The sequence below is a fragment of the Neolamprologus multifasciatus genome, chromosome 15 (genome assembly GCF_963576455.1).
Source record: "Neolamprologus multifasciatus chromosome 15, fNeoMul1.2, whole genome shotgun sequence".
Classification (NCBI taxonomy): domain Eukaryota; kingdom Metazoa; phylum Chordata; class Actinopteri; order Cichliformes; family Cichlidae; genus Neolamprologus; species Neolamprologus multifasciatus.
Window position 1 is genome coordinate 16,471,771 of NC_140453.1, and position 20,753 is coordinate 16,492,523.

Consider the following 20,753-nt stretch of genomic DNA (forward strand, 5'->3'; position numbering starts at 1 on the left):
TCTCTTGCTTGTTGCATGGCCCAATTTCAGCCAGGCTTTAGCAGTTGTACAGATGGACTCACGTCAGTATTATAGATATGTTTATTTTGTTATTAGTATCATTATTATTAATAGTAGTAGTAGTGGTGGTGGTGGTGATGGTGTATACTAGTTGTAGTATTCGGTTTTAAGATATTTTTACATTTTCTAACACGGCCAAAGCTTCATAATTTGTTTGTACTTATTTTGTGATGCAGTTCTAAATTTGGACATAAAATACAGACAGTTTCATGAATGAAATTACTCATTTGATTTTAATCATTTGTGCATCAAACATTCACTCTCTGATCTAGAGCTAATTTTGCTGGTACATCCACTCCAAGGAAGACTATTTTGAATCTTTCCATTTGTAAATAATCTTTCTCGCTTTCGAATGATAGATTTCAAATGGCTTGAAAATGGCTTCATAACCCTTCTCAGATTTATGGGCAGCAACAGTTGGTTTTTAAAAATAATTTCTTTTCTCCTTGGCATTGTGTTAACACACACTTGAATGCTCCAAACCAACAAGCTGCCAAAACCTCTGCTTTTATAGCAGTGGTCACACTTGCTGATGATCGATTAATCAAATGCATTTGACTAGCTGTACTCAGCTGCTACTTACCCTCTTAAGTCCCATGGAATCAGGCAGTTCTTCTGCATTTTATCTTAGCTTTTGTTAAATAAATAATATTAAGAGCTTCTAAGGATCAGATCTGATTTGATATCTAAAACCTTAGAACTGAAGGATAATGTTCTTCCTTTTTACCATGAAGGTATGTTAGTTTATATCGCTGTAGTATTTCAGTAGTTTTCAAACTTTTTGTGGCCAAGGCACACAAATGTCTGCACGGTGACATTTTATCAGTTGTTTTTTTGAATACAGTCAGACGAAGGCACTTCTTCTTGTGGCATCTAACATGATATTTGGTTACCTGGTTGTTCCTGACACAGTCTCGTAATTACCACCATCCAGCAGCTGCATGAATTGACCTAGTTGTCTTTGACAGAAGGCCTTAAGATGTTTTTTATTTCCTTCCGTGCATAAAGAGTATGAACATAGCATACTTAGACATACCGGTAAACCCCAGCACACCATTTGTGAAGCTCTGGTCTAGAGGAAAAATAAAACCCACACGTGCATCGGGTCTGAGTGCATTTACACTGCAAGCACTACTCACACACATTCATATTCACTTTCAGGGGAAATTTTAGAATTTCATTATCCTGTCCGTGGACATTTGGACCATAGACCACTACCAGAGCCACAGGGACCCCTGACTTGGTGTATATATCCAGATATCAAGTAAAATCTGATTCATCTGTTTTGGTGTAAACAGCACAAATTTAATATTCTCAGTTCTAAATTTGTTCGCATGTTGTTCTAAATCATATACAGATCTGTTTATTTCGCAATGGGACCTCACTGAAATCTGAATTCATCTCACTCTTGCGTCGCTCATATAACTCGAAGGTTCCTCTTGTGCTGGAGATTACCTGCTCTGGAGTAAACGCTGGAAAACAAACCCAGCAGAGGTTTTATGAGCTTTGATAGTTTGTAGTTGCTACAGTGCAGACAAATAAAAAACAGAGCAGACTTTGAAACTTTGAAAAGATTTTTTGTTTTTTGCTTTTTTAGACTGAACTATTGCTTTGTTGTCACAGCAGCTGTTGTTTGTCTAAAAGTTACATTGGTCCTCGTTTACGTTGGCTATCCACTAAGGTGGCACTTCATTGTATGTTTCAAAAAAATCTCAATTTTTACCATACAAGGTTGTCATCCTTTCATTCTCTTGAGAGGCAGGTCAAAATCTTATCTAAATCAGAGTTTGTATAAACATGATAAATTTGCAGTCCTCATTTTTAAAATTTCAAAATTGATCACTTTGGTGACTCCTAGTGTCAGAAAGAGACACTGCACGCCACTGCGTCGCATCCCCAGCGTGACCCCTGGTAAAAGTGACATATTGACAGTACCCATCTGTCAGTAAAGAGTTTATTATCATAATGATTTTAAAGAACCTGCAATAAAAAATAACACTCAGGGCCTTAAAGATGGAAAATATAATTTGGTTTTCCTGCATTATAGAGAAAGTCAGCAGTGCAGCCTGTGGGTCTCAGCAAGGTGTCTCACTGTAGAACACAATTTCTTTATGAAACTCAGTTTTAGCTAAATGATACTTTTAAGCCTTTCTCTGAAACATTCAGTGGATTGTACGCCATCTGGAGCGCGCTTGTATGTGTGTGTGTGTGTGTGTGCATCAACGAGCAGCTGTGCTAGTGGGAGGTGTGATGTTGGAGCAGCCCACTGACTCCCAGCTGTGTTTAAGATTTAAAATAAACACTATACCTGTAAAAATGAGGTGGTGAGAGTGGAAGAGAAAGAAAGAGATGACAGCGAATACAGATGGCACTTGTTTGTGAAAATCTTCATTAAAACCGGTGCTGTTTTTAAAAAAAAAGGGAAAAAAAAGAAGACAGTGGTGGAGGTGGGTGTGGGGAGGGTGGTGTAGGGGAGACAGATCAGCAGAAAGACACTTCAGTGAGCGATAGACAGGCGGACTGATAAACAGACAGATAAAACTGTCAGCCCAGCACAAAAGCAGGCAGACAGGCTGACAGAGGGTATTAATGTGTATTTGATAGTTCATTGTTCTGTAGTTGTTTCCCCTCTCCACCCAGCTAAATGGTTATTGATTAATCAGCCTGATCTATTGCTCTTCCACAGTGCTGATCGGCTGCTTGTGTCTGGGAGATGGAGAGTTGTTATTGATCCTGCATGAATGACAAAAGACCACCAAGAATTATTAAAACACAACAGCTCTCTCTCTTGCTCCCTCTTCTTCTGCCAGTCTACCTCTCTCTCTCTCTCTGTGACTGCTTCCCTCTCCCTGCTGCTCCCGGTCTTAATGAATTTTATTGAGTGGAGCAGGAGAGTTCAGGCCGAGTCCATTTGCGCACTATTAGACTGTAAAAATCTTTTACTTTTTCTTTTGATGTCAGAGTTCCCATCTTCAGCCATTTTCGCCGCAGCCTTTTTGTGTCTCCCCCCTTTAATAGTGTTTCGCTTTAATTCTGTTGGAGAATTGAAAATGGTTTGATTTTGCAAGCAAACTTGACCACAAACCAATTTGTCTGAGGAATAAATTTGACCATTTCTCACATTGGGGGGGGGGGGGGGGGGGGGGGGGAATTCATTTGAAAGTTGTAGAAAAGATATGTCAATTGCTCTATCGCACATTTGTCCATGGGAACAAAGTGAATATGTGGTAATTCAATGGCGTAATTACGCTTCCTGTGTATCTGACACTTAATGAATGTTTCATAGATGTTTCTAACAGTTGGTCAATAAACTCTTGAGGGATCTTTGGGAAAACTCACAACTCTAATTTTATCACTCCTAACGGACTATTGAGTGCAGAGGCCCAGGCACTTTTCAAGGGACTGATGGGACCAGAGAAATACTGCAGGAATATAAAATCCTCAAACAAGTAAGAAGTCTGGACTGACTATGTTTTAGCCAGTTTTTTTTTTTTACATGTAAATTAATAGTGCCCCACCATGTATAAGATTCAGACTTCCCTGCCTTATGCTTACTTGACTTCTGGAGATTGCCTGTGGAGACTACTGTACCTGCAAATGATTTCTTTCAAGGGGTTTGTGGCTTGAATTTCTCCAGTTAGACTCCCATCTTGAGCTCTAGATATGAAAAGGAAATGAGAAACACTTTTCTTTTCTTTGAATCAGTCAAACAGCTTAACCCCGGATGACACCACTTCATGTGCTCAGTAGAAGTCCCTTTAAAGTAGTGCTTGCTGCACTGTACCATGAAAAGGAAATGTGGCTTTGGTGGAAAACAGGATGTGCACTCAATGGAAATGATCTAGATAAAGACTTGTAGAAATTAGAGATGGCACGATACCACTTTTTTATGTCCGATACCGATATCTGCCGATACCGATATGAATCCGATATAGTGTTGTTTTTTTTTAATCAATAAAACTGTTTTTTTTAATATCTTGCTGCATTTTGTATAAGTTCATACTCAAGTTTAAAACAACAACAACACTTAAGCTATTCTGTTATACCTGTATGTAAAAAAATAAAAATAAAAAATACACTGCACCCAAAATATTTCATAGTTCAGCAATACTGATCAATCTAATAAACTTAAACCTACTCCATCCTCCCTATTCTGGTATTTTAAAGAGTAAGCAGCCTAACTAATAGGGTTGCAAACTCCCAGCAAAAAAATAAAAATAGGGAACCACCCCCCACTTCATGATGCTTAATCAATGTAATCAACTTTAATTTGATGCAGTGTGGAAAAAATGCACAGAAATAAATTATTTTTCAAGAATAATTAAATAGATTCAACATCTTTCTTCAACAGAATTGCAGACTGCACAGATGGTATCTTCCCAAAGGAAAAAGTACTATAGCTTACTAGGGTATATTAGACTTAAGTTACTATATACAGTAATGGACTTCTATACATTTAAATCAGATTAAAACTTTGGGCGTAAGATTCGGATAATTATTTATTAAAAGCTAGACATTTTATATAAATGACAGACATGTCATACAGGAATGTGTGCAAACATGTACATGAAATAGTTTGAAATGAGTACACATACTCTTATGTGTACTCTGCTCTTTTCCTCTCTCTCTCTCTATGTCTGATTTCCTGGTGACCTCTTCTTTTTCCTCCTTTCAGCACCTCTTGACAGTACCACAATGCTGCTTCTACATGAGAGCTGAAGTAATAATGAAGTAGAGCCCAGCGCGCTTTTATCAGGAAAAGCACTGGGATGTGTTTGCTTAGAAAAGGAATAAGCATTGTTTCTTTGTCAAAAACCAAAATTAAGTATATAAAATAATAATACAGGTAAAACAGAAATATTTTTGAATACTTTCTTCTTAGTTGTGAGGGCAGCCTGGTTTTGATCGAGTCAAACCTTTAGGTCATAGATTTATGGTGATTGTGAGCAGCTAACCTTTAGCTTAGCAGCTAACCTTTAGCTTAGCAGCTAACCTTTAGCTTAGCAGCTAACCTTTAGCTTATCAGCTAACCTTTAGCTTAGCAGCTAACCTTTAGCTAAGCAGCTCGCTAACTTTAGCATTCATGTTATCACACCAAGCATTTCAAGAACTTTAAAGTTAAGGGCAATGTTTTCATCCTGAATTTTTAAAATAAAAATGGCAACTTTATTAAAGTTAGGGATCCTCATTTCCTCATTTTTCTTGTCATGGCTGTTTCATTCATTTTTCTTCCGCTTCTGTGTGTCCCCGCACCCCGTCCTCGCTGCTCTTGTCTTCCCTGCTCCTTCCTGGAGAAAAATAACAAAGAAGCAACTTGTCAGGACACTTGACTACCGCAGGCACGCACTCACTGGACTTGGTACTAATAACACTAACGTGGAGTCTCACACAACGATCCCATGCCAAGGAGCGCTCAGCCACCACCTTCAGAAGCTCCCCAACTACACTTCATTAGCTGCAGGTGTGTGAGTCATCATCTGCTTCAGGTGTGGCCATCCTCTAGATACGACACGCCCACCAGACCTACCTGAAACCCAGTACTCAGCCACACTCACAGACACACCCACTTGCCAGGACTGGGAATCACAAGAACAGCAGCAGTGCAGACAACATACATCACAAAATCACAGCAATAATTATAACAGTAGTCCACACTGCCCACGGACCCTGAGTCCCCGGAGCTGGGTCTGTGACAACTAGCCTCAATAGTATAGAGAAGAAAGGGCAGGTAAACTACTGTATTCTCCCAATTATGTAATTGTTTTGAAAAAAAGATATACGGATAGGTTTCAAGATTTTTTTTTGGTCTCATTTTCCTCATGAATAGGCACCCCAACTGAGTCCCTGGACACATACCCAGTATGCACATTGGAGGCTGTGGTAATTCATTAAAAGATGATGTAAGAGGACAACGTGTGATGCTTAGTAAGTTCAAAAACAAGGCCAGAGTAAAGGAATTGTTGGAGATGGCTAACAACATCTACTATTGCAAGTTATAGGGCATGGTGTCCATGGTAAAAATTACAGGGGATATTCCAGATTTTTTTTCATAGTACCAAACACTGGCATTTCTTTGGGGAAGAATGCGCTTTTACACTGGCACTTTGGATGCCAGATGCACAGTAACTACTCCTCCAGTTGGTTAATCTGACAGATTGACGATTGCTGAGTAACAAAACAAATTTAGTCTAAGAAACATTTACTTTTCCAACACTGAAAATAGAAAAAAAATTTAAGTAGTGAATTATCCCACAACAAGGTCCACATAGTAGCAACAGACAGAACAGTCCAGATGGTTCCCCAAGGGTGAAGCTGGGGAGGTGAGACAGAGTACGAGAGAGTGTGAAACAGAGGCAGGTGTATGTGTGCATGTTTTCTCGCATGTTTAATCAGCCGTATGTGTGTATTTACATCTGCATGTATGTGGCTGAGCAGGTGTGCATGTGCATGGCTTTCTGCAATGTCCGTTATGTATCGTATGAATGTTTCTGCATATCTGTGTGTATTTCTCCATCTCCCTATCTCTTTGTGGGGGCATCTGTTGTGAACCCCTGCCTCTCACCTCAATTTCCCATCCCACAGTCATGTCTGTCCTTCTTCCTCTTTTATATCTAAGAGGACAGCATGACAAACTACAAATACCCACTGGTGTTTGTCCAATGTGATGTGTGCTGTTAATTGCAGGGTGTGTTTACAGATGGATGTGGTTATGTGTGTTTTTAAGCAGATACACATTTCCTTCTGACAGCCCATCTACCTGATACAAGCTGTGATGTTCAAGCTTTTAGTTGTATGGATAAGTGGTTGAATGGCAGGGTTAGGTGTGTCTTTATTTACTTATTTGAGTAATGATTTAAGCACATTTTATTTATTTATGTATCATTATCTCAGTAGGGATATTGGGACATAAATAAAAAATTACATTCATGCAAAGTATTAGGAGTAAGGTTCTAAAAGTCATTTTGTGGGAACAAAATGTGCTATATCTTGAATTTCTTATGCAGTACTGCGCAAAAGTCTTGATCAGTCCCTTATGTCTTTTCGAAGGAAAATAGGATGTAGGCACAGAGATTGAGACAAAAATACACAGAAATGCAGTGTATAAGAGAAAAATAGAATGTGTACAATTCTACGTGCAATCCTTTTTTTCTTTGCAATTGAGAGGTGCTCAAATAGGTGCTTGAAATATTTGTATTTTTTTTAACTGAGAATTTTGAAAAATGCAGACAACAGTGGCAAAATTCATTCAACCCACTAGACTACAAAAAATATTTGAGCAACAGAATATTTTCTCAGAAGTGCAGTGACCAAGTGGATATCAGCAGTTAATCCTGAAAAGAAGACCTTAAGCAGTACCTCTTATCCGACCCACCATAGTGTTAGATAAACGCACTCAGAACATGTGTTATTGTTAAATATGCTTGTTCTCAGTCTCTCCTGTCTTTTCCTTTCCTGCAGCGTGTCAGTGCCATACTAATGGGTCTGTTTCTGAGGTCTGCAACCAGGAGACTGGAGAGTGCCACTGTAAAGAAAATGTGCTTGGACAGAAGTGTGACAAGTGCAGGGTAAGTGTAAAGTTTTCTATACTGACATCCCTGGTTTGTGTTGATGGACTTGTAGACTTTAATTATTTCCAGCTGTATCTCTCTTTCTTTTTAATCTTCAGTTTTTTCTTTCTGCAGTATTATACCGGCAGTCTTGAGTATTTCACATCTGTGTTTTTATTTGAATTTATCTTGCTTGTCTCATCACATATAATGTGTTTTTAACCACTGGTATACAGAGTCAAGGTCACAGGTCAAAGCTGATTAATGTGTCTGCTGCTGCACAGTAAATGAGGTATTATAAGGCAGTCGTGACCTTTAGGTGCTTATATGTCATTGTTAACCTGTTTCTGCAATTTCTCAGCACCTACACAGTTTTTACTTCTAACACAACCTAAGACCCACATGCAAAGCTTTTTCACAAGAATTGTTTTTTCAGTTGCATTGACAGTATTTGCAATATTTAACCGTGTGTTACCCTGTATTTCAGTTAGCCACACAACACAACGACAGTGTAATTCGTTAGTGTGTAACCTTGACTTTTTTTAATTTTCTTTTTAACTCCACTGTTTTTGTTGCCCTGCTTTCTTACTCCTCCTTGTCTATCTATCTTCCACTATCTGTATTCTGATTGGTCCAGCCTAACAGCTGGTGGGATGCTGAGCATCAGGAGTGCATGCCCTGTCGCTGCAGCCCCTACGGATCTATTTCTCAGCGCTGTGACGTCGAAGGCCGCTGCATCTGTCGCCCTGGCTTCGTGGGCCGACGCTGTGATCTCCGTCGCCTAGGTTACGAAAGGCGGGAGACACGGCGGCCCGTGGAGCGCATCTCATTGGACTCTGCACAGCAGAGATGGGGGGGAATATCCCGCACGGGTGGTTGTCCCAGGGGCGCATATAGGCCTAAGGCACGGGTAACACGCGCTGCATGTGGATGGCAGTGGTGTGTTTTTAGTAGCATGGATGTGCTTTCGAGATAAAGTCTCTTGGTTAAACATATTGTGGTTTTGGTTTTAAAGCAGTGCACGGCAACGGAAGACAAGTTTATATATAAGGGTTTTATGAGCATGGCTGTTCCTCTGTGTGTGTGTTTCTTTTAATTCTGAATGTAATCAGTAAAATGTCATCCCTCTGGGTAACTCGAGATGTTTGTTGGGGCTGAAAATTGGCGTCGTAAATGTCAATAGTTTTGGCAAATTATGATGTTCATGATGTTTTTTTGTTTTGTTCTTGTTGTTTTTCTAGAGTAGACACACTAATGAAGCTATTTTTTTCTTTTAATTGAGCTTTTTTCCTTTTTTGTTATCTTTTTTTTCTGAAAAATACCTTTGATTAAAAAATATTGAGTCAGGCTTTATATAATATGACAGTTTAGTTGGCATGGAAATCTCAGATAGCTTTCAGAGATCTATAGCAGTTTTTAGGCGGCCTCTAAGCTGAAGACTGATAGAAAGTAAAGGTGACTGATTTTGCTAATTTACAGGCAAATTTTACTCTGCTTTGCTTTGAATAGTTCATAGTAAAAAAATATATATATATATATAGTTATGTATTTCATATTGGACCTTTATTTAGCTGCTTGTATCATATGTCTAAAAAAAAAATTTAATGATCCGTTCATAAATGTTTGCTTTCTTATTATTGGTTGCCCCTCACCTGGCTTGAGCAAACAGAACGTTTTTCTAAAGAGATTCAATTCAATTGTATTTTATTTATACAGCGCCAAAACAAAACAACAGTCGCCTCAAGGTGTTTTATATTGTAAGCTGGACCCTACAATAATACATACAGAGAAAAACCCTATGAGCAAGCACTTTGGCGACAGTGGGAAGGAAAAACTCCCTTTTAACAGGAAGAACCAGGGAGGGGTGACCATCTGCCAAAGAGGTATCTATTATATGGTCTTTAATACTTATATCCAACGTTATATATTTATAAAGATGACCAACAAAAAGGAAAAGTAATATTGCCTCTACAATTATTTCCTCAGTTTTTCCCGTCTTTATATTTTTCCAGTCTTCTAAAAAGTCTTGTCTGTTTTTCTAACCGCTTTATCCGAATTTGAGTGTGTCTGACATTTGTTTATCCCGGATCAGTTTATACTTTGTCATTTCAGCTCACTAACTCAATGCCAATGGTCTGTGTGTTTCTCCAGGCTGGGACTCATGGCCTTACCACAGGTGGAACCTGCATCCCATGTCACTGCAATTCATATGGTTCCAAGTCATTCGACTGTGATGAAAACGGTCAGTGTCGATGTCAGCCTGGCGTCACCGGACCCAAATGTGACCGGTGCTCACGAGGATATTTCAACTTTCAGGAGGGAGGGTGCACGCGTAAGCACAGAATTTTTTGTCTACTTTTCACAGAGGGCTTTTCCTCATTTCAGTCAACAAATGCAAGTTCGGAATTTGTAGCAAAAGGAATGTCAGCAATCCTCCCCCTCAAAAAATCCTCTTTAAATTACCGTTCTGTTCTTCTTTTCTTTTTAATTTGAATTTTGAACAAACTAAGATAAAGAAATCACATTTCTATCCCTTCTCTGCCCTCAAGTATTGTTTCTGTTGTGCACAAGAAGAGGCAGAGTTAAAACAGCCTGAAAAAATATGTAAATCGTAACGAAAAGTAATAAATTGGAGCTGCTGCTTTCTGCTACGCTGCAATTTACTTTACTAAAACGCAATATACTGTCAATATGGGCATTTTTATTCCAGGTTCAGATGAATGTGATTATACAGTGTTCAGCCACACCTGAACTTTCAAAGCCAGACAGCATTTTATAATATGCTGCAATTGTTCTCATGTACTTTTTTATGTCGTGACATGTATTATATACAGCTAAGCAGTTCCCTCAGGCAAAAGGCCTGAGATGGAACCAAAAAAAATCTATACCTGTAAATACACAATGAAAGGAACAAATGAAAGACAGAAGAAAGAAGGAAAGGGAGACGCAAAGCAATGAGTAAAACATTGCCAGGAGAAACTAGCTGCTGAAGGTCTTTAAAGAGTGAACACACACACAATAAGAAAAGAGTTGTTATTCATGCTGTTTGGCCAATAAGGAAAACAGCAAATAAAAATTATGTGTCTAGGATATTTATAGGAGACAATGTTTAATAGATCCATCCATCCACTCTGCTTAACTGGTAGCCGAAGCCTCTCCCAGCTTACATTGGTTTATCCAATCAAATATTAGTCAAATTTACTGGAATATCTATTTTAATGTGCAGTTCATCAATAAATGCTTGATTTAAAAAACAACAACAACAGGACATGAGGACACGACATACCAAACCTTAGCTGTATGTGTGTGTGTATTTATGCAAATTGCATAACTCTATATGAATGTTCAATGAGACATTCTTCAATTAGTTTATCAATTTGTCTAATATATATTTATATTTATTATATTAACTTCCGTTTCCCTTATTGCACTCTGTGACTGGTGCTGTGTAAAATTGTGAGGGTTCCAGTTAATTCATTTTCCACACCGAATGCCAGTCTTCATCCTGTAGTGGTGATTCAAGGTCCGAACCCATTGGGATGTAAGAACAAGCACGCGTTTCTATTCGCACCTCAAATTAAAGGTCAAGGTTTGTACATCAGTGATTTGAGCTGGAAGTGGAGACAGAATTATTCTTTGCCAATTAAGTCAGAGTGTAACCCCTAAAAAGAATAGAAAGTGAAGGTATGTGCTGTAAAATTTCAGTATGTTCTATTCATTTAGGAAAATGTTTTCCTTATGTGCATTTAATGTTGTATTTCTCTTGAATTTGCATAAATGACACAGTTACACTCATGTCAGTTGCCCAAATAGCCAGGTGAGTTAACATTAGAGAGCTATGTTTACCTACCACAACAGTAAGTGTCTCTTATGAGTCTCTGTGTGTGTCCTCTGCAGCAGTTACTACCACAAAGGACAAATTCTTCCCTCTAAAAACAACCCCAAAGCTCTTTTCTTCATACCAGTCATTATTAAACTGGCCTTTAAAATTCAAATTTCGTTGATAACAAACACACATTGCATTTGAGACAGCTGATTTGTTTTCAGCTGCTATGCTCGCTCACCTTTCTTTGCTTTAAATTCTCTTTAACTGCCTTTCTGCCTCTTTTACAGCATGTCAGTGCAGTCATGTGGGGAACAACTGTGATGCTAACACTGGGCAGTGCATCTGTCCTCCGAACACAATCGGTGAGAGGTGCGATCGCTGTACTCCCAACCACTGGGGGCATGACATCGTAACTGGATGCAAGGTAGGCTGAACAGTGAGCTTCCACATCAAAGGACACTCACTTATGAGTGTACATACGGACACCACATGCCATAATGAATGGGTTATTGAACATGGAACAGAAATATGAAGGATACTGAAGAATGCTTTATCACTACACAACCTTGGGGCCTTCTGTAATTATAGAAAATATTTTTCAGACAACACATTTTTGTTCATTTATTTATTTACTTATTTTTTATTTTTTTAACTTTCACTTCTAAACCTGAAACGGTACAGGTATGCCTGTGCATTTAATAAAATGAAATCACTCAACTGATTTCTACATGCTCCCTTTCTTTGGCATTTTGTTTTCTATTACTGTATTGGTTTACTCAGCTTTTTTCTTTATCTTGTTTTTGTGCTTTAGAAGGTGTTGTTTTGCTCTGAAACTATTTGACCAATGAGCCGTGAGGCAGCGATAACAGTAAACTATTAGAAACAGGAACAGGCTACTAGTAATTAGACGCTTCAACCTAATCCACAGGAGTACGCCGGGACAACTAAGAGAAGAGGAATCAGAAAAATCTACATGATAAAACAACCCAAAGAAAATCACAAAGCTACAACCTAGATGTCAATGAGGTCTCAGTAAAAGCACAACAGGAAGGAAAACACAGAGTGAGCAAAAAAAAGTTAATTTCAAGGTCATGTGGAGATGCTCAAAACAAAAAAATAGTCACGCATCAGCTCATAAAATATTACTGTATATTGGGTTATTAACTCTAACGGTGTTAATTTGGGTCAGTAGATCAGGATTTCCTATTTAAGAAATTTCGATTCGGAGTTGAAAGTCTTGCTGTGATTCTGTCGTAGTTCCTCTCATTTCAGCAGAGACATAGTTTACTTGATGATATTTGTCCATCTGCAGTCTTTGCTTCTGAGCATGCAAAACAAATATCTACTATTTGTGGTGTTTTCATCTTTAATTGCAACATCTATTAGGGGAACATGGCATTATGCAATGATGTCCACTGATTGATGTCCACTGACAAGTGGAGGTTCTTCTCTCCACTCATGCATACATGTACAAGTTGTCATGCTCACTTTGTGGACACAAAACTGTGACTGCATCGTTGCACTAAGATACAAGTTTGAGTTACAACATACAAAGTTTTTCTTTGATGTTTTCATGTCTGAATAAAATTTGGGGTTTTTTTGTGTGTGTTTATATGTAGGAGTGTGGCTGCAATGTGATCGGTTCAGTGACCCAGCAGTGCAACGTAAACACAGGCTGCTGCAACTGTCACGACTCCTTCAGAGGAGATAAATGCAATGAATGCCAGATTGGATACAGAGACTTTCCTCAGGTAAATGGTCCAGATTAAAGCTGCTAATATTTCTCCTATTGTCATAAATGTCGCTTTTATCTCTGCTGACATGAAAGACGAGTCATTAGGACTTGATAATGTTTGTAGCTATGGTTGGACAAGCAAACTAGATTTTCATAGACATGACGGTGCTGTTGTCATTAATTTTATGAGCATTGAAAACCTGAATAAAAGCATTTGTTTCCTTTCCTATTTATAAAAGTCCAACAGTTTCATCAAAGCCAGTATTAGATCATTTTTATGGCAGAGCCAAACTTTTCAAGACGTGCTGATATTTCTGTATCACAGGTGCCTTTTATGAAAATGAATTATTAAAAAAAAACATCCTATAGCTTAAATATAGAGTGACAGTTTAATCAAAGCTTAAATGGACATTGTTGCCAATTTTTTGTTTTGTTTCAGTCTTTCTTTGATAAGACTGAAGTCTTATACAAAGTTTATGCTTTGTTGTGTAGCTTATGATAGAGGAGTTGTTTTGTTTTTAGCACGGTTACTGAATCAATCAAGGAAGACACTCTTTAAAAAGTTCAGAAAACAGTTATTTTTTTACACTTTTCAAACCTGGGAATTTTTCAAACCAGAAAAATTCTGGTTCTGGTGTTTGTCTGAAATTCTCAGTTGACATTGGAGTGAGAAGATAATGGCAACATTTTCATTTTGGAGTAAGTTGTTTAGTGAAGCATAAAGCTAGGACACACTCTGCTCCCTCCTCTAAGGCCTGTCATGTTGTTGATAGCAAAAACTTGCTGTTTTTTTTCCCCCACAGTGCGTCCAGTGCAAGTGCAACATTGCAGGATCGGACAGCCAGACTTGCGACCAGGAGAGAGGAGCCTGTGGCTGTGCAGATCGAACAGGAAAATGTAGCTGCAAGGTAACAGCCACCTTTTCACATTATGTTAAAGGCTTATTTTATTCATTTATTTATTTATTTTTCTGGCAAGATACTGGCAGTGTCCAGTGAATGCTTTTATGGGAAAGCGAGAAAAAGCATGTGCTGTTTATTATTTTGACTCCTCGCAGAGATGATAGGTTAGATTTTAAATGTCAGTGCAGATTTAAAACCTAATTCGCATGCTTTCGCTGTCCTTTCTGTCTCTGTGGGGAGCCTGCCCATGTTTGTGTTTTAAAGTATATGTGTGCGCGTCTGTTTGTATGTAATTATTCCAGCAAATGTCACCGTGCCGAGTATGACTGACATCTGCGCACGATGACCTCCATATACTGGAAGAGACATACATGCAAACGTATGAGGTGTGATCAAAAAGTTCAGTGAAATGAGCCAGAAAACTTGCAAAAGTGCGAAAGGACAGAGCAGAACTTCCAGGAAGTGATCTAAAAATAGTTGTGGCGTGTGTGTGAAGATAATCTTGGAAGAGAGATCAGATAAATTTTATGGCCTGGGTCCCAAAACGTTGTCATCACACCTTGTACACTAACAGATATAAAGATGCTGTCATGGTTTGCAGACCAGAACTCAAATGCAGGACATCAGAGGCAGAATGAATAAATGGGAAGTTAATTTTTATTGCTTATATAAGTCCCAAACAAAGAAAGGTCAAAAGGTAAAACATAAATCTAAACTGCTGGGAGCCAGGGGAAAACCAGGAAACACAAAGAATAACTCAGATCACGCCCTGCCACACCCTCCTTTATATTTCCCATTTTGTCATGTATCCGTCAGCGGTACTCTTCATTTTGACTGATACTCACTGAAATAGTGTTGCCATAGAACGTGAGATTCTACCACTTTCCAGCACCAACCCTTGTTTGTTTTTCTGACTATCTTTGAAATCATATTTTTTTCCACAAGACACAATGTGGCGAAATTACTAAGCTTTAACTCGATTTTCTTAATTCGAAACATTTTCTTAATCCCGGTAGAGAGGTCTTTTTGATCATGGTGAAATTGTCTCAGTGCAGTAGTAATTACTCTTTACTTGATGAATACTTATGCTTGCATTATCCCTGCACTGCTTCTAATTTAGCATCTGTATGTGTGAACTGTAGACATCTGATGTTTCCTAGATTTGTCCTGTCTGTGTGTCAGAGAGACAGAAATTGAGTTACAGTCAGAGTAGTTAAATGTTCTACCTGAGAAAACTGAAATTTGATTCATCCGTCACCATCATCTCTCTCTGTGTCCTTGAAAAACCCTGACACACACATTTTTACAGGAGATACACACATATAAAGCTTAGATTTTACACCGCTTATCGTCACGTTGACAAGGTGATCGCATTACTGCATATGCACTCTTTTCATCATTACCTTGCTGAAGATACACACTTTCACATATTAGAGACTGGTCCAACTGGCATCACTTTTCATCTCTGCTGTCACTTAGTGATCACATTATGACACACGCAAAAATGCAAACTTTTCGCGCATACACACACATATACCACCTGATTCATGGCATGTAATGAGGCATTATATTACTGAGCGTCATCTTCTCTCTGAAAACGTAGGAGGTTGACTTACTCGGTCATTAGTAACCCGTCTCCTGTATGTAGATGTCCTGTATGTTAATGTGTACCTCTCTGCCTAGCATGTGATCTACCTACACTGTTAGACTTTTCATCGCCACTTTACGGTAACATACTGGCGTCACTGTTGCCAGCGTCATACCGTGACGCCGTGTTATGGCAGCTTACCGTTCTGCAGGATGATACCGTTTTTTGCTGGTGTGGTATAATAGCTACTCTTGGACAAATTATGGTAACGCACCGTAGTCTTTTTTACGGTATCTCACTGGCGACAGTGACGCCAGTGAGATACCGTTATGTCGTAAATTACGTCAACAAAGTAACATCATACTGTGATTAGGAAATTGGTATGCTACGTTTATTCACAATATGTCACTGTAAGCCCGCTGCAAGGTAATAAACTGCAATATATTAACCAGTAACTTACCATTATCATGCATCATCAGTACCAAAAATATTCATCTCTGCTAGAGGACACCGTGTCCCAACAGGCGGTCATTTACTGTTTAACAGGTCGTAATTGACCGTAATTTCAGTTAACAGTAACATACTGTAAGAGACTGGAGGGTTCCAAAAAAATTGGATGGATGAATAGATGGATAGATAGACACACACACACACACACACAAAATATAATTCATGTGCTTTACACCACTTTATTTCAGTTCTGATTTTCCTCTGCAGAAATACACATTTCCAAAATCAAAAACTGAAAAGAACTGAAAACATATTTTCATTGAGGAAGCACTTGTTTTTACTAAACTATGTAATCCATTATTTTCTCAGATGGTTGTACAAGCAATAACAATATTATGTCATATCCATATCATGGCAGACAACATATGCTCAAGTGTTGGGTTTTCTTAGTTATATTTTGTAAGGTCATAAATCTACAATGGATGTTCAATCGGGTTAAATGCAAGGTTGGTTGGATTATATCTGAAGATCGTATGCTATTTGTGATAACTCCGCTAGACTCCAAATTGCTCATCTATGCGGGAGTATCTCAAAATTAAATGAAACCACTTAACACTTTTTCCCTAAAACGGACTGACATGGGACACATTAAAGTTGGATCGGAACCAGCTAATCAGTCTGAAGGTAAGTGTTTTTTTCACTTATTCGAGAGAAGTCCGAAATGCGTTCTTATTACTGTTTGTTTTGACTTTTAAGCTACCCTACCAGGATATTTTCATTCAAATGCTAAGACAAAATGTCAATATCTATGAATGTGGAGACTCAAAAGACTAGTTAGGTAATAGTTGCCGATGGATTTATGAGACTTGATAGAAACTTGGATGTTTGCAACAAGTGAATCGGTGAGCTACCGAGGTTGCGCCCAAATGCTTAATGCTGTTAGCTGGTCAGTGTTTTCAGGTGTGCTTGTACGGTGCGGAGTGCTGACTAAGTCATGTTAAACCCATTAAAGCATCGAGCTCAAATATCTTGTCATTTTTGTGCACTGTTCTCTTGTCGGCACACATTTTCTGTTTATTGAAGCCTTTTGTGAATCATTTTGATCATGTAAAAACTGGGAATTGGTCCCTATTGACAATACTCTTATTTTTTGCATTGCATATGTCATTTAGGAAAGGTAATTGCTCACTGAACTTTTTGCAACTATGTGTATTTCTAAATTTTGTGGCACATGTTAACGGTCTCATCATTACTCTGTGCTGCAGCGAACTGGATCTGTGGCACAGAATAGTTGATGGCCATGTTGTTCTCCTGCTTTGCAGCTTTGTTTGAGTCTGACTTGCGGCTTAAACGTGAAAAACTAAGAGAAGCAGATCAATATTTTCTTCTTGTTGTTATTTAATGGTGGTTGGCAACCAGCAAAAGGAGCATTAACAACCTCGAGCAATATTTTCTATCCCCATTGTTGTTTTGAAAGTGAATACCCGACGTGTGCGTCATACGTCACGTTGTACATCAGGTGAAGGTGTGGTGTCGGCTATCGCACCTGTCGCATTAAAAAGCTTTAAAAACGTAACAATCGCTTTAAAAACACAGCCCAACGCGCTAAACATGAACAAACATAAACACCCGTGTTACATTATCACGTATATCCAGGACATCTCTTCTGAACCAAGACGAAGTGGTGCTACAAAGGAATTATTTCTTTAGGAGAGTGCATTTAATAGCAGTCTGGCCTGCAACATAATGCACCGCTAAAAATACAGTTTCTGCTTGTCCCAGAATTTATTCATTTTGAGAGTGAAGTTGTAGGACTGATTCTGGTTAGTGGTGTAGGTTTCATGGATGTGACACCTTAACTTGTGTAAAATGACAACCAGAGCATATTATTAGGTTAGTTCACTGTAGTTAGGCAGAGGTGTCTTAAAAAGTACCACCTTATACAAAACAAATGAAGGTCCAGTATAAGAAAGAATAAGAAGAGAAAAAAGGAACACCCTGCTAAATGAAGTCATTTTTAAACATTACTCTAAATGTAGCCATTAGTTTTTGTTGCTGGCCATACAAAAAGTGAGTCTACTTCAATTATATTTCCCAAGTATACCTTACCTAGTACGTATACTAATAATGCTTCTTGGGACTATATTGGCCCCCATTTTAGTACATAACAGTATTCTTGAAATTAACTTTTAGATGTACTTTTTGTCCACCATAATTGTACTAGCATAATGTCATAATGTCTACAAGAGTATAATTAAAATATACTCGACTCTATCACAATACTAATCTTACAAGTATACTATTAATTAATAGTATTAATAATGTTTCACATTGTTTGAATAAACAAATACATTTATTAATATATGAGGTTCCATTCAGTTCAAGGAATTAAATTTTAGTGTGGCTGCAACTTACTCCTTAAGTTGAAAATTATGCTGTATATTGTAGTTTATATGTTATACTACTTTCACAGTGAATTGCATTTTATAGTAATACACTCTGAATGAGGATTTAAGTAATTACTCTTACATCAACAACAGAAATCCGGATGGTGTAATAGTATAATCTCAGTAACATTGCCAGTTGTTACATTTTCTGTATTTTACAGCTGTTTCCATGAGTACGGTGAGTTACCGTAAAAATAATGTAATCTCATGGAATTTTCCCATAATTACATGCAAATTACAGTACTACACTGCTAACATCCTTTAGAGTTTTTTACTGTTGATTTTGCAGTACTAAGCTATGGAAATTACTGCAAAGGCTAACAGTGTACATTGCGTTATATCATCAGGCACATCACTGCTCTTCAATTTTGTGCTTTAACATTAAAACTTAAATGAAATCATGTCATAACTTACTAACCCCTAAATTAAAAGCTGCTGCAATCTAAATTTTTTTTTTTAATAAAGCAAGCAGGCAGAGATAAACATTAATTAACAATCTAGTAGGAAAGTCTTCAGCATATGCATGATGAATGTTGCACATCAAGTCAAGAATATTCCCCTGCATGAAGGGGAGCATGCATGCATGTTTTCTGTCCACTGGTCTTAATGATTAGAAACTTAGATTGAATTCTTGGTAAAACTTAAAAATAGAACGGTTTGGCTGTTGTTCACAAAACGTACAAAAGGAAAACAGTAGAGTTCTGAAAGAAAGAAAACCATCAACCTATCAAAATGTTATCGATGCCTTCACTTTTGACAGAAGCAACAGAATACAGAATGAGAAACAGGCACATTCTGTGCGCTCGGATTCAGCCAAATGTATTGGATGAGATTACATCATTCCACAGAACAGTGATCATAAATATACAGCTAAGTAGCCAGGGAGCTTTTCAGAGGGATAAGAATGGGAAATACTTACCACATATTTGTTACATTCTTTTGTTACAGCATTTAAAGTAATAAAATAGCATTGTAAAGAATTATTGCTCTGAAATATTTCCGATACGTGTCCTTGTTATAGAAGCTGCTCTGCTGCCTGTCTGGTAAGCAGTGCAAAAGGTGCAGTGCAGGATTATCAATGATGGATAACAGTTTGTTCCATGACCTCCTCTCAACCACAGCTTAAAAAGTGTCCAATTTGCAGCCAATCACAGAGCTCCCCTGATCAGTTTATTTGGTCTATTGGTCACACAAGCTTTGATGTTGCTCCACCAGCAGACCACAGCTAAGTACACTGCGCTATCCACAACTTACTAATAACTGCTACCACTAACTACTAATAAAATATCTCCAACACCAACGTGGAATATCATACCTGAGCTGTATTCCACTTTCTGAAGACTAAAGACATACAAGAGATCAGTGTGTCAGCAGTGAAGGAAAACAACACTAACAACTTTGGGTACAGTTTTTTTTTTAAAAGTAAGGAAGTACAGTATATAGTGCATTTAGGTTAACAATTGTAGGAAATCTGAAGAACAATATAAGGAAATAAAACTGTCACTGTGCACCTACCCTTGGGACTGTACAGGGACTGAATAAAGTATAATACAGTTATGAGCATTAATTACAGTAATTCAAATGTGGGCATGTGTGGATTTTTAGGTATTGCTGTATGTGAGCATGCAGTGGGATTTTCTTTCTTTTGTGATACAACCCCCCCCCCCCCCTCCCAAAAAAGAACTGTTGTTGATTATGATAAACAGCCCCCAATAGTGACATAATGATTTACTTTTAATGAAGAAATCCTAACGTTGTCCTCGCTTCCTGACTATACCTTCCCACTCTTCCCTCCTCTGTCCTTTCTCACTAACCTGCAGGACTTTTTGACAGAACTCAACATTAATTGGATGATTTTGTGTTGACAGCACTGTAACTTTCCTTTGCAGAGAGAAGGCTTAATGCACAGCCCTGTCCACAATTCCATTTTAGACCAGTCGAGTCTCAGCTTATTTACTCACAATGTAAACAGTCGGTCCAGATTCTTATTGCCATCCCAGTGAAGCCAAGACACCAAATGCATTTCCTGGCAAGCATATAAACTAATCAGTTAAACTTTTTATGACATCTAAGAAGATATTAATCATTAAATTGCTGTAAACACATAACTAGGGCTACTTCAGGACTGCTACTTTTATCTGAAGGGTTTAGACTTTCAGCCGTGCTGACATGTTCTGGAGTGAGACACTAGATCCCAA

The 20,753-nt window shown here is 38.2% G+C and overlaps 1 protein-coding gene and 1 long non-coding RNA gene across 2 annotated transcripts in view; both read left to right on the forward strand.

The window, feature by feature from the left end:
* lama2 (laminin, alpha 2) overlaps window positions 1–20,753 on the forward strand; it is a 226,331-nt gene that overhangs the window by 127,643 nt on the left and 77,935 nt on the right. The window contains 6 exon segments of the mRNA XM_085133739.1: window positions 7,519–7,625; window positions 8,245–8,517; window positions 9,759–9,939; window positions 11,721–11,857; window positions 13,053–13,184; window positions 13,972–14,076. Coding sequence (XP_084989865.1) covers window positions 7,519–7,625; window positions 8,245–8,517; window positions 9,759–9,939; window positions 11,721–11,857; window positions 13,053–13,184; window positions 13,972–14,076 — 935 coding nt within the window.
* Window positions 14,083–20,218, forward strand: LOC146501846 (uncharacterized). The gene is made up of 2 exons (XR_014869550.1): window positions 14,083–15,756; window positions 18,872–20,218. It is a non-coding gene; the product is annotated as an uncharacterized LOC146501846 (long non-coding RNA).